At 49.8% G+C, this 14807-nt stretch overlaps 1 protein-coding gene across 1 annotated transcript in view; it reads right to left on the reverse strand.

The window, feature by feature from the left end:
* macf1b (microtubule actin crosslinking factor 1b) overlaps positions 1-14807 on the reverse strand; it is a 383409-nt gene that overhangs the window by 355125 nt on the left and 13477 nt on the right. Inside the window, exons 3-5 of the mRNA XM_078534257.1 lie at positions 12668-12822; positions 6330-6480; positions 2146-2230 (exon numbers count right to left, since the gene is read on the reverse strand). Coding sequence (XP_078390383.1) covers positions 2146-2230; positions 6330-6480; positions 12668-12822 — 391 coding nt within the window. The remainder of the gene's footprint in view (positions 1-2145; positions 2231-6329; positions 6481-12667; positions 12823-14807) is intronic.

Raw genomic sequence — 14807 nt, forward strand, 5'->3', positions numbered from 1 at the left:
TGCTCCAGAACTTGCCTTGCCCCTAGCCAAGCTGTTCCAGTACAGCTACAACACTGCCATCTATCTGGCTATGTGGAAAATTGCCCAGGTATATCCTGTCCACAAAAAGCAGGGCAAACCCAACCCGGCCAATTACCACCCCATCAGTCTACTCTCGATCAACAGTAAAGTAATAGAAGGGGTCATCAACAGTGCTATCAAGTGGCACTTGCTTAGTAATAACTTGCTCACTGATGCCCAGTTTGGGTTCTGCCTGGGCCACTCAGCTCCTGACCTCATTACAGCCTTGGTTCAAACATGGACAAAAGAGCTGAACTCCTGAGGTGAGGTGAGAGTGACTGCCCTTGACGTCAAGGCAGCATTTGACCAGGAGTGGCATCAAAGGGCCCTAGCAAAACTAGAGTCAATGGGAATCAGGGGGAAAACTCTCCACTGGTTGGAGTCATACCTAGCACAAAGGAAGATGGTTATGGTTGTTGGAGGTCAGTCATCTCAGCTCCAGGACATCACTGCAGGAGTTCCTCAGGGTAGTGTCCTCGGCCCAACCATCTTCAGCTGCTTCATCAATGACCTTTCCTCCATCATAAGGTCAGAAGTGGGGATGTTCGCTGATGATTACACAATGTTCAGCACCATTCACGACTCCTCAGATACTGAAGCAGTCCATGTCCAAATGCAGCAAGACCTGGTCAATATCCAGTCTTGGGCTTACAAGTGGCAAGTAACATTCGCGCCACACAAGTGTCAGGCAATGACCATCTCCAACAAGAGAGAATCCAACCATCGCCCCTTGACATTCAATGGCATTACCATCACTGAATCCCCCACTATCAACATCCTGAGGGTTACCATTGACCAGAAACTGAACTGGACTAGCCATATAAATACTGTGACTACAAGAGCAGGTCAGAGGCTCCGAATCATGTGATGAGTAACTCACCTCCTGACTCCCCAAAGCCTGTCCACCATCTACAAGGCACAAGTCAGGAGTGTGATGGAATACTCTCCACTTGCCTGGATGAGTGCAGCTCCCACAACACTGAAGAAGCTTGACACCGTCCAGGACAAAGCAGCCGCTTGATTGGCACCACATCCACAAACACTTGCTCCCTCCACCACCGACGCACAGTAGCAGCAGTGTGTACCATCTACAAGATGCACTGCAGGAATTTGCCAAGGCCCCTTAGACAGCACCTTCCGAACTCACAGCCACTACCAGCTAGAAGGACAAGGGCAGCAGACACATGGGAACATCACCACCTGGAAGTTCTCCTCCAAGTCACTCACCATCCTGACTTGGAAATATATCACCGTTCCTTCACTGCCACTGGGTCAAAATCCTGGAACTCTCTCCCTAACAGCACTGTGGGTGTACCTACACCACATGGACTGCAGCAGTTCAAAAAGGCAGCTCATCACCACCTCAAGGGCAACTAGGGATGGGCAATAAATGCTGGCCCAGCCAGCGAAGCCCTCATCCCATGAATGAATTTAAAACAGCAGGACAAATCCAATCCGGCCAATTACCGCCCCATCGATCTATTCTCCATCATCAGTAAAGTAATGGAAGGGGTGATCAACAGTGCTATCAAGCGGCACTTGTTTAGCAATAACCTGATCACTGACACCCAGTTTGGGTTCCACCAGGGCCACTCAGCTCCTGACCTCATTACAGCCTTGGTTCAAGGGGACAAGGTGGGGAAAAGGTCCCAGAAACAGGAGAAGCGCCAGTGCCCATCGTTCTTCTCTCTGGCCCTGAGTGAAAGAGCAGAGGGACCTGAGTGTAGATGTGTATAAATCATTGAAGTTGGCAGGATGGTTTGAGAGAGTGGTTAATAAAACATACTATATCCTAGGCTTTATTAAATGGGGCATAGAGAACAAGAGCAAGAATAACACTGGTTTGGACTCAGTGGAGTATTGTGTCCCATCCTGTGCAACGCATTTTAAAAAGGGTGTGAAGGCTTTAGAGAAGGTGCAGAAAAGATTGACGAGAATGGCTCTAGGGATGAGGAACTTCAGTTACACAGCTAGATTGGAGAAAGTAGGACAGTTGGAGAAGAAATGTTTGAGAGGAAATTTGATAGAGGTATTCAAAACCATGAAGGGCCTGGAGAGAGTAGAAACAGACTGTGCGGTAGTTACCTGGGAGATGATTCATCAGCTGCTCACCACTCTTCACTGCCTCATTGACCATCTCCAACTGATCCCGAATCTCCTGAACCAGGACCTTGAATTCCACAGGAGCAAAGGTGCTTTGTTAATGATAAATAGAGTTCATTTACATCAACTCAACAGAATATTTAGCCCATTGAAACAACACAAAATAACGCTGTGCACAATGACAGGATTTCGGGAATCCTAACAGATGTATCAGATTTTACTGTAAACATAACACAAAATACGAGCTCATGGTTTAGGGGGTAACATATTAACATGGATAGAGGGTTGGTTAGTCAACGGGAAGCAGACAGGAGGGATAAATGGGTGTTTTTTAGGTTGGTAAAGTATAACTAGTGGAGAGCCACAGGGATCAGTGCTGGGGCCTCAACTATTAACCATCGACATCAATGTCCTGGATGAAGGGATCAAATAATGAATGGCAACTAAATATGCTAAATATCTCTGATACACAGAGATAGTAGGAAAGTAAGTTTGAAGAGGACATGAAGAGTCTGCAAAGGGAGTTAGATTGCGATGGGGAGGTGATGGTTTAGTGGTATTGCTGTTGGACTAGTGACCCAGAGACCCGGGGCATTGCTCTGGGGATCCAGGTTTGATTCCCCCCCAAGGCAGATGGTGGAATTTAAATCCAATAAAAATCTGGAATTAAAAGTCTAGCGATGACCATGAAACCATTGTCATTGATGATGACATTTTCAAAAACAGTTCCTCTGACATGTCTTCCTTCTTCCTTAACCGAGGTTTTCTACTCACGGTGGTTGACAGGGCCCTCAACCGTGTCCGGCCCATCTCCCGCGCATCCGCCCTCATGCCTTCTCCTCCCTCCCAGAAACATGATAGGGTCCCCCTTGTCCTCACTTATCACCCCACCAGCCTCCGCATTCAAAGGATCATCCTCCGCCATTTCCGCCAACTCCAGCATGATGCCACCACCAAACACATCTTCCCTTCACCCCCCCGGTGGCATTCCGTAGGGATCGTTCCCTCCGGGACACCCTGGTCCACTCCTCCATCACCCCCTACACCTCAATCCCCTCCCACGGCACCTTCCCAAATAACCGCAGAAGTTGCAAAACCTGCCCCTTTACTTCCCCTCTCCTCACCGTCCAAGGGCCCAAACACTCCTTTCAAGTGAAGCAGCATTTCACTTGTACTTCCCTCAACTTAGTCAACTGCATTCGTTGCTCCCAATGCGGTTTCCTCTACATTGGAGAGACCAAACGCAGACTGGGCGACCGCTTTGCAGAACACCTTCAGTCTGTCCGCAAGCATGACCCAGACCTCCCTGTCGCTTGGCATTTTAATACCCCACCCTGCTCTCATGCCCACATGTCTGTCCTTGGCTTGCTGCATTGTTCCAGTGAAGCTCAACGCAAACTGGAGGAACAGCACCTCATCTTCCGACTAGGCACTTTACAGCCTTCCGGACTGAATATTGAGTTCAACAATTTTAGATCATGAACTCTCTCCTCCATCCCTACCCCCTTTCCGATTTTCCCCCTCCTTTTTGTTTTTTCCAATAATTTATATAGATTTTTCTTTTCCCACCTATTTCCATTATTTTTAAATGTATTTCCATCCATTGTTTTATCTCTACCTTTTAGCCTTTTTAGATTCCTTCCCCCCACCCCCACTAGGGCTATCTGTACCTTGCTCGTCCTGCTTTCTACCCTTAATTAGCACATTCCTTAGATAATATCACCACCTTCAACACCTCTTTGCCCTTTTGTCTATGACATCTTTTGGTTATCTCCACCTATCACTGACTCTCTATCCAGCCCCCCTTAAACCAGCTTATATTTCACCTCTCTTCTATTTTTACTTAGTTCTGTTGAAGAGTCATACAGACTCGAAACGTTAACTGTGTTCCTCTCCGCAGATGCTGCCAGACCTGCTGAGTTTTTCCAGCTATTTTTGTTTTTGTTCCCAATCATATCAATGTGGCTGTGCTGGAACTGGCTCAGTCACAGGTGAATGGTCATTTTCTATAGGTTTCCCTAATGCGTGGCTGCTTCCCTCACCCACCCTGACCCCCCACCCCGAATGCTTCCCTCGCCCACCCTGACTCCCCACCCCGAATGCTTCCCTCACCCACCCTGACCCCCCACCCCGAATGCTTCCCTCGCCCACCCTGACCCCCCACCCCGAATGCTTCCCTCGCCCACCCTGACCCCCCACCCCGAATGCTTCCCTCGCCCACCCTGACCCCCCACCCCGAATGCTTCCCTCGCCCACCCTGACCCCCCACCCCGAATGCTTGTGCTCCATATTCAATGGCAGGGCAGGCCTTGCCCACCACCCCCACCATCACCACCATTCGCCTCAGCATCAAGGCTGCACTGGCCCCCTGCTCCCCCTCACCCTCAAAAGTTGACTCAGAGAAAGGGCTGCACTTGCCCCCTGAGCACCCCCCACCCCGCCACTTAACCCCAGCCCCCGCCGGTGCCCCTGAAGCCTGCAAAGCAACAGATGACCCTGGTGAGGTCAGCAGGACGTTGCTGTTCACTCATCTCCAGTTCCCCCAAAGTGAAGGCTGCCAAGTGCACATCGCCTCTCTGTGACACTCGGAAACACATCAACATGCTTTCCCGCCAACATGGACAGATGATCCAGCGGAGATCCAGCAGCATTTGACCGAGTGTGGCATCAAGGAGCCCTAGCAAAACTGGAGTCAATGGGAATCAGGGGGAAAACTCTCCACTGGTTGGAGTCATACCTAGCACAAAGGAAGATGGTTGTGGTTGTTGGAGGTCAGTCATCTCAGCTCCAGGACATCACTGCAGGAGTTCCTCAGGATAGTGTCCTCAGCCCAACCATCTTCGGCTGCTTCATCAATAACCTTCCTTCCATCATAAGGTCAGAAGTGGGGATATTCGCTGATGATTGCACAATGTTCAGCACCATTCGCGACTCCTCAGATACTGAAGCAGCCCAGGTCCAAATGCAGCAAGACCTGGACAATATCCAGGCTTGGGCTGACAGGCGGCAAGTAACATTCGCGCCACACAAATGTCAGGTAATGACCATCTCCAGCAAGAGAGAATCTAACCGTCGCCCCTTGATGTTCAATGGCATTACCATCACTGAATCCACCACTATCAACATCCTGGGGGTTACCAGAAACTTGACCAGAAATTGAACTGGACTAGCCATATAAATATTGTGGCTACAAGAGCAGGTCAGAGGCTAGGAATCCTGCAGCGAGTAACCCACCTCCTGACTCCCCAAAGCCTGTCCACTATCTACAAGGCACAAGTCAGGAGTGTGATGGAATACACTCCACTTGCCTGGATGAGTGCAGCTCCCACAACACTCAAGAAGCTTGACACCGTCCAGGACAAAGCAGCCCCACTTGATTGGCACCACATCCACAAACATTCACTCCTTCCACCACCGACGCACAGTAGCAGCAGTGTGTACCATCTACAAGATGCACTGCAGGAATTCACCAAGGCTCCTTAGACAGCACCTTCCAAACCCACAACCACTACCACCTAGAAGGACAATGGCAGCAGATAGATGGGAACACCACCACCTGGAAGTTCCCCTCCAAGTCACTCACCATCCTGACTTGGAAATATATCGGCCGTTCCTTCACTGTCGCTTGGTCAAAATCCTGGAACTCCCTCCCTAACAGCACTGTGGGTGTACCTACACCACATGGACTGCAGCGGATGAAGAAGGCAGCTCACCACCACCTTCTCAGGGGCAATTAGGGATGGGTAATAAATGCTGGCCCAGCCAGCGAAGCCCATATCCTGTGAATGAATTTTTAAAAAGAGCCAGTTTGATGGTCTGATAATGAAATGCTGATAATATTACAATGAGGTTCCTGACGACCAATGGGGGGATACGTGGCCCTGTCCTCAGCGAGCTGAGTGGACAATCGCGACCTGCCTTCCCACCATCGGGAAAGTGATCGCGCCATGTAGTCTGCTCATGGCACCTCTCACACCCGCCACCAGCGGGCACGGAACATTCCACCCGCAGTCTCTCTTCAGGAAGACCCAACAAGAAGCATGGTTCTGCTGACTCCCATCTCCAGAATTCCTTAGTCACAAACTCACTTTGACCAATCGCTCTCACACTGTGACCATTCACACGTCTCCCAGGAAAGTGGAGACACCCCCCACAGTAATTCCTACCTCCGACAGAGGGATTTCTTCATCCATTCGCCATGTGCCTGGGCCTGAGACTTGAATCTTCCTCTCAGTCACTGTCAGCCATTCCAATACACTGTCCAGAACCTTCCGGAAATGCAGAGCCAGTGGCAAAGTCTGCTTCAACTGACTGTGCCTATGAAAGGAGAACACAGAAAGAGAGGACGTACACACAGACAACAGTCATTTCGATGCACTTTTGTCTTTTCCCAATTAATTATAATTAAAATTGAAAGCACAGGAAACCTGCCGGTTAGTGTGTGGGGGAAGCTTTTCATTGGTGAAACACACCATCAGCTGACAATCCAGTATCTGGGTCTGGCCAGAGAGGCTGTGCGAGGACAAACACTGATCACAGCGTCATAACCTTTGGTGATATGAGTGACAGGCAACACACAGTCTCACTAAACACAGCCATACAGTTGATGTCGTTTATGTGCAGTTGATTTGGTTAAATGGATTTCAGCAAAGCCTTTGACAAGGTCCCACATGGGAGACTTATAAAGAAGGCAAATACACTTGGGATACAGGGTAATTTGATAAGGTGGATTCAAAATTGGCTTAGTTTTAGGAGACAGAGGATGATGACAGAAGACAAAAACAGAATTACCTGGAAAAACTCAGCAGGTCTGGCAGCATCGGTGGAGAAGAAAAGAGTCGACGTTTCGAGTCCACATGACCCTTCAACAGAACTGAGTAAAGTTAGGTGAGGGGTGAAATATAAGCTGGTTTAAGGTGGGGGGCGGGGGAGAGAGAAGTTGAGGGTGGGGTGGTTGTAGGGACATGCAAGCAGTGATAGGAGCAGATAATCAAAAGATGTCACAAACAAAAGGATCAAAGAGGTGTTGAAGGTGGTGATATTATCTAAGAAAATGTGCTAATTAAGAATGGATGGCAGGATACTCAAGGTACAGCTCTAGTGGGGGTGGGGTGGAAAGACTGACAAGGTATTAGTTGTAGATTTAAAAATAATGGAAATAGGTGGGAAAAGAAAAATCTATATAAATTATTGAAAAAAAAACAAAAGGGAGGGGGAAGAAACGGTGTGGGGATGGGGGGAGGGAGTTTAAGATCTAAAGTTGCTAAATTCAATATTCAGCCCGGAGGCTGTAAAGTGCCTAGTCGGAAGATGAGGTGCTGTTCCTCCAGTTTGCATTGGGCTTCACTGGAACAATGCAGCAACCCAAGGACAGACATGTGGGCATGAGAGCAGGGTGGAGTGTTGAAATGGCAAGCGACAGGGAGGTTTGGGTCTTTCTTGCGGACAGACCGCAGGTGTTCTGCAAAGCGGTCGCCCAGTTTGCATTTGGTCTCTCCAATGTAGAGGAGACCGCATTGGGAGCAACGAATGCAGTTGACTAAGTTAGGGGAAATGCAAGTGAAATGCTGCTTCACTTGAAAGGAGTGTTTGGGCCCTTGGACATTGAGGAGAGAGGAAGTGAAGGGGCAGGTGTTGCATCTTCTGCGTGGGCATGGGGAGGTGCCATAGGTGGGTTAGGGTTCTTCTCCACCGATGCTGCCAGACTTGCTGAGTTTTTCCAGGTAATTCTGTTTTTGTTTTGGATTTCCAGCATCCACAGTAGTTTTTTGTTTTTATCTACTATTATGATGATGACAGGAGGATGCTTTAGTGACTGGAAGCCAGTGTCCAGTGGTGTACCACAGGGATCTATGCTGGGTCCCCTATTATTTTTCATTTATATAAATGACATAGATGACTATGTGCGGGTAGGATTAGTAAGTTTGCAGATGGTACAAAGATTGGCCGGGTGGTTAACAGTGAGGTTGAGTGTCTTGGGCTACAGGAAGATATAGACAGTGAAATGGGCAGATAAGTGGCAGATGGAATTTAACCCTGAAAAGTGTGAGGTGATACACTTTGGAAGGAGTAATTTGACAAGGAAGTATTCAATGAACGGCATGACACTAGGAAGTTCCGAGGGAGAAATGGACCTTGGCGTGTGTGTCCATAGATTTCTGAAGGCGGAGGGGCATGTCAGTGGGGTGGTGAAAAAGGCATTTGGGACACTTGCCTTTATCAATCGAGGCATAGATTACAAAAGTAGGGAGTAGGGGCAACCTGATCGAGGTGTACAAGATTATGAGGGGCATGGACAGGGTGGATAGGGAGCAGCTGTTCCCCTTAGTTGAAGGGTCAGTCATAAGGGGGCATAAGTTCAAGGTGAGGGGCAGGAGGTTTAGGGGGATGTGAGGAAAATCTTTTTTACCCAGAGGGTGGTGACGGTCTGGAATGCACTGCCTGGGAGGGTGGTGGAGGCGGGTTGCCTCACATCCTTTAAAAAGTACCTGGATGAGCACTTGGCACGTCATAACATTCAAGGCTATGGGCCAAGTGTTGGTAAATGGGATTAGGTAGGTAGGTCAGGTGTTTCTCACGTGTCGGTGCAGATTCGATGGGCCGAAGGGCCTCTTCTGCACTGTGATTCTGTGAAATCATCTGGACCTGGAGATTTGTCCACTTTTAAGCCTGCCAACACCTCCAATACCTTGTCACTCCCTATATCAATTTTCTTAAGAACCTCGCAGTCTCTCTCCCCAAGTTCGATACCTTCATCCTCATTCTCTTGGGTGAAGACGGATGTGAAGTATTTATTCAACACTCTAGCAATGTCCTCTGGCTCCACCCATAGATTGCCCCCTTGGTCCCTTATGGGCCCTACTCTTTCCCTGGTTATCCTCTTCCCACTGATATATTATAGAATATCTTAGGATTTTCCCTAATTTTACCAGCCATATCTTTCTCATATCCCCTCTTTGCTCTCCGAATTGCTTTCTTAAGCTCCACCCTCCATTCTGAGGATATGGGGTAGACCATTTAGGACTGAGATGAGGAGAAATTTCTTCACCCAGAGAGTGGTGAGCTTGTGGAATTCGTTACCACAGAAAGTAGTTGAGGCCAAAACATTGTATGTTTTCAAGAAGGAGTTAGATATAGCTCTTGGGGTGAAAGGGATCAAAGGATATGGGGAGAAAGCAGGAGCAGGTTATTGAGTTGGATGATCAGCCATGATCATAATGAATGGTGGAGCAGGCTCGAAGGGCCGAATGGCCTACTCCTGCTCCTAGTTTCTATGGGCAGAATTTTGCCCTTGATGGCGGGCGGGCAGCCAATCGCCGCCACTGAAACGGGCCCTGCCGCCATTTTGAGTGGGCGTTGCAATTAAGACCCAGCCAGCAGCATCCCCGATGAGAAGTGCTATGCGCTCCCTGTGTGGTGAGGGGGGGAGTTCCCCATCTGTCAGAGGGCGCACTGCTCCCTGAGGCAAAGTCCTGTCCCAGGGAGACCAGTGAGAGTCCGAAACACTTTAAAAATTAAAAAATTTTAAAATTATTAACATGCCCCCGTCATGTGACAATGTCACGCGAGATGGGACATGTTAATAAAAACCACATAAGCTTTATTAATTTTTAAAAATACGGACATGAACCTTCATCCCGCCAGTGGATGAAGTTTAATGAATTATCTGGAGCTTTAGCGTTGGACAGGCAGGTTTTTAATTACTTTAACTAGCCTGTCAGTGGCCTTAACTAGTCATTGACAGGTCAGCGATCAGACAGCTGATTTCGCTGTCCGCCCACTTTCCTGAATATTTAAAGGGACCGGGATGACATCGGGGGTTTCTCCCTACGTCATCCCACATCATTCTCCCCTCGGCGAGCGGGTCCTGCCCCCAAATCACCGAGGGGAAAACCCTGGCCTATGCTTCTATGTAACGACATGGGTAGAAAGAGGGATGAGGTCCTGCAACAAGAATTTAGGGAGCTAGGTTGCAGATTAAAAAGCAGGACCTCAAAGATTGTAATCTCTGGATTACTCCCTGTGCCACGTGCTAATGAGTATAGGGTTAAGAGGATAGAGAGGATGATGCGCGATTGAAGAGATGGTGCAGGTTTCATGGAAACATAGAAACTAGGAGCAGGAGTAGGCCATTCGGCCCTTCGAGCCTGCTTCGCCATTCATTATGATCATCGCTGATCATCCAACTCAATAGCCTGTTCCCGCTTTCTCCCCATATCCTTTGATCCCTTTCGCCCCAAGAGCTATACCTAACTCCTTCTTGAAAACATACAATGTTTTGGTCTCAACTACTTTCTGTGGTAACGAATTCCACAGGCTCACCACTCTCTGGGTGAAGAAATTTCTCCTCATCTCAGTCCTAAATGGTCTACCCCATATCCTCAGACTGTGACCCCTGGTTCTGGACTCCCCCACCATCGGGAACATCCTTCCTGCATCTACCCTGTCTAGTACTGTTAGAATTTTATAGGTTTCTATGAGATCCCCACTCATTCTTCTGAACTCCAGCGAATATAATCCTAATCGACTCAATCTCTCCTCATATGTCAGTCTCGCCATCCCAGGAATCAGTCTGGTAAACCTTCGCTGCCCACCCTCTATAGCAAGTACATCCTTCCTCAGATAAGGAGACCAAAACTGCACACAGTATTCCAGGTGTGGTCTCACCAAGGCCCTGTACAATTGCAGCAAAACATCCCTGTTCCTGTACTTAAATCCTCTGGCTATGAAGGCCAACATACCATTTGCCTTCTTTACCGCCTGCTGCACCTGCATGCTTACCTTCAGCGACTGGTGTACAAGGACACCCAGGTCTTGTTGCACATTCCCCTCTCTCAATTTATTGCCATTCAGATAATAATCTGCCTTCCTGTTTTTGCTACCAAAGTGGATAACCTCACATTTATCCACATTATACTGCATCTGCCATGCATTTGCCCACTCACTCAGCTTGTCCAAATCACACTGAAGCATCTCTGCATCCTCCTCACAGCTCACCCTCCCACCCAGCTTTGTGTCATCTGCAAATTTGGAGATATTACATTTAGTTCCCTCATCTAAATCATAAATATATATTGTGAATAACTGGGTTCCCACTCCGATCCCTGTGGTACCCCACTAGTCACTGCCTGCCATTCGGAAAAAGACCCGTTTATTCCTACTCTTTGTTTCCTGTCTGCCAACCAGTTTTCTATCCATCTCAACACACTACCCCCAATCCCATGCGCTTTAATTTTACACGCTAATCTCTTATGTGGGACTTTGTCGAAAGCCTTCTGAAAGTCCAAATAAACCACATCACTGGCTCCCCCTCATCAACTCTACTAGTTACATCCTCGAAAAATTCTAGTAGATTTGTCAAGCATGATTTCCCTTTCATAAATCCATGCTGACTCTGTCCGATTCTGCCACTGTTTTCCAAGTGCTCAGCTATTAAATCCTTTATAATGGACTCTAGAATTTTCCCCACTACCGACGTCACTACCACTGCCTGGATCACTGGGTCTGTTTCTGGGGGCAATGGGACCTGTACAAGGCAGATGGGTTGCACCTGAACTGGAATGGGACCAACATCCTTGCAGGGAGGTTTGCTAGTGCTGTTGGAGGGGGGGTGAACTAATTTGGCAGGGGGATGGGATACAGAGTGGAGGTACAATAGGTGATGCACAGCCAAATATAGAAGAGAAACTAAGTCAGTCTGGAAGGCAGAGCAAATATAGACCTGTTAAGGCACAAGGGAACAATACAAGGCTGGATTGCATTTATTTTAACACAAGGAGTCTTCCAAGATTAACTGTGGGTGTTGATTCACACATGGGAATATGATCCTGTTGCTATTACAGAGACATGGTTGAGGGAAGGGCAGGACTGGCAGCTCAATATTCCAGGGTATAGAATCTTCAGGCCTGACAGGGGCTTTGTAAAAGGGGAGGTGGCATTGCTGATTTTAATATGATAAGACAGGATCTGGCCAAAGTGGACTGGGAGCAGCTGCTTGTAGGAAAGTCTACATCAGAGCAGTGGGGGTCATTCAAAAAGGAAATAGTGAGAGTTCAGGGCCAACATGTTCCCGTAAAGGTGAAGGGTGGAACCGACACGTCTAGGGAACGCTGGATGTCAAGGGGTATAGAGGATTGGATAAGGGCTACGGGCCAAGTGCTGGAAAATGGGATTAGAATAGATAGGTGATTGATGGCTGGCATGGACATGATGGGCTGAAGGGCCTGTTACTGTGCTCTCTCGCTCTATAAGCCTTTGGATGTGAGGGGTTGGTGAGGATCATTTTGTTTACACAGGGAGTTATAATGTTCAGGCACTGACTGAAAGCAGTTTTAAAAGTAACTATGGAAATGGAATGGGTAAAGAATTCAATAGAAAGTATTTATCACAGGGAGAGGAAAGCAGAGTGAGATTAATCGTGTTGCTTTTTCAGGGAGCTAGCACTGGTACAGTGGGTTGAATGGCCTCCTCCACAGCGAGGCTGTTCAACCTGGTGAGCACACACCTATCATGGGCACATTTCAGTAAAGCTTCCCAACGCTGCTGCAAATCATCCTGGATCCTGTTGTTCCGGGAGCTCAGTGAGGGATTCAGAGTCTCCATCCCCTCGGTCAGACAGTCCACACGTGGCTGGTGATCATCCAACAGGCGGAGCAGCAACTGGAAAATAACCACAATCTCTGGCCCGTTAATAATTCCCATTTCAGTCAAACACACTCACCCAATCACAGGATAGAAACACCAGGAAAGGAGACCATTCAGCCCATTGATGCTGGGACTGAGCACCAACAAATCACTGAGAGGCACCCCCAATCTGTGTAACCCCCTCACATTCCCCCCCCGTGTAACCCCCTCACATTCTGCCCCCCCGTGTAACCCCTTCACATTCCCGTCCCCGTGTAACACTCTCACATTCTGTCCCGCCGTGTAACCCCCTCACATTCCCATCCCCTGTGTAACCACCTCACATTCCCCTCCCCCGTGTAACCCCCTCACATTCCCGTCCCCGTGTAACCCCCTCACATTCCCCTCCCCCGTGTAACCCCTCACATTCCCCCGTGTAACCCCCTCACAATCCCCCCGTGTAACCCCCTCACATTCCCGTCCCCGTGTAACCCCCTCATATTCCCCTCCCCCGTGTAACCCCTCACAATCCCCCCGTGTAACGCCCTCACATTCCCCCCGTGTAACCCCCTCACATTCCCCCCGTGTAACTCCCTCACATTCCTCCCCTGTGTAACCCCCTCACATTCCCCCGTGTAACCCCTTCACATTCCCCCCGTGTAACCCCCTCACATTCCCCCGTGTAACCCCTTCACATTCCCCCGTGTAACCCCCTCACATTCCCCCGTGTAACCCCCTCACATTCCCCCTGTGTAACGCCCTCACATTCCCCCCCGTGTAACCCCCTCACATTCCCCCCGTGTAACGCCCTCACATTCCTCCCCCGTGTAACCCCCTCACATTCCCCCCGTGTAACGCCCTCACATTCCCCCCCGTGTAACACCCTCAACATCCACGCCCCCCCCGTGTAACCCCCTCACATTCCCCCCCGTGTAACCCCCTCACATTCCCCCGTGTAACCCCCTCACATTCCCCCCGTGTAACCCCCTCACATTCCCCCCGTGTAACGCCCTCACATTCCCCCCGTGTAACCCCCTCACATTCCCCCCCCGTGTAACGCCCTCACATTCCCCCCGTGTAACGCCCTCACATTCCCCCCCGTGTAACCCCTTCACATTCCCCCCGTGTAACTCCCTCACATTCCTCCCCGCGTGTAACCCCTTCACACTCCCCCCCGTGTAACCCCCTCACATTCCCCCCCGTGTAAACCCCTCACATTCCTCCTGTGTAACCCCCTCACATTCCCCCCCCGTGTAACCCCCTCACATTCCCCCCCCGTGTAACGCCCTCACATTCCCCCCGTGTAACGCCCTCACATTCCCCCCCGTGTAACCCCTTCACATTCCCCCCGTGTAACTCCCTCACATTCCTCCCCGCGTGTAACCCCTTCACACTCCCCCCCGTGTAACCCCCTCACATTCCCCCCCGTGTAAACCCCTCACATTCCTCCTGTGTAACCCCCTCACATTCCCCCACCACCGTGTAACCCACTCACATTCCCCCGTGTAACTCCCTCACATTCCCCCCGTGTAACCCCCTCACATTCCCCCTGTGTAACCCCCTCACATTCCCCCCGCGTAACCCTCTCACATTCCCCCCCCCGTGTAACCCACTCACATTCCCCCCGTGTAACCCCCTCACATTCCCCCCCCGTGTAACCCTCTCACATTCCCCCCCCCCCGTGTAACCCACTCACATTCCCCCCGTGTAACCCCCTCACATTCCCCCCCTGTGTAACCCCCTCACATTCCCCCCCTGTGTAACCCCCTCACATTCCACCCGTGTAACCCCTTCACATTCCACCCCCGTGTAACCCCCTCACATTCCCCCCCCGTGTAACCCCCTCACATTCCACCCGTGTAACCCCTTCACATTCCACCCGTGTAACCCCCTCACATTCCACCCGTGTAACCCCTTCACATTCCACCCGTGTAACCCCTTCACATTCCACCCGTGTAACCCCTTCACATTCCACCCGTGTAACCCCCTCACATTCCCCCCCCGTGTAACCCCTTCACATT

The sequence above is a fragment of the Cetorhinus maximus genome, chromosome 3 (assembly GCF_964194155.1).
Source record: "Cetorhinus maximus chromosome 3, sCetMax3.hap1.1, whole genome shotgun sequence".
Taxonomy (NCBI): Eukaryota; Metazoa; Chordata; class Chondrichthyes; order Lamniformes; family Cetorhinidae; genus Cetorhinus; species Cetorhinus maximus.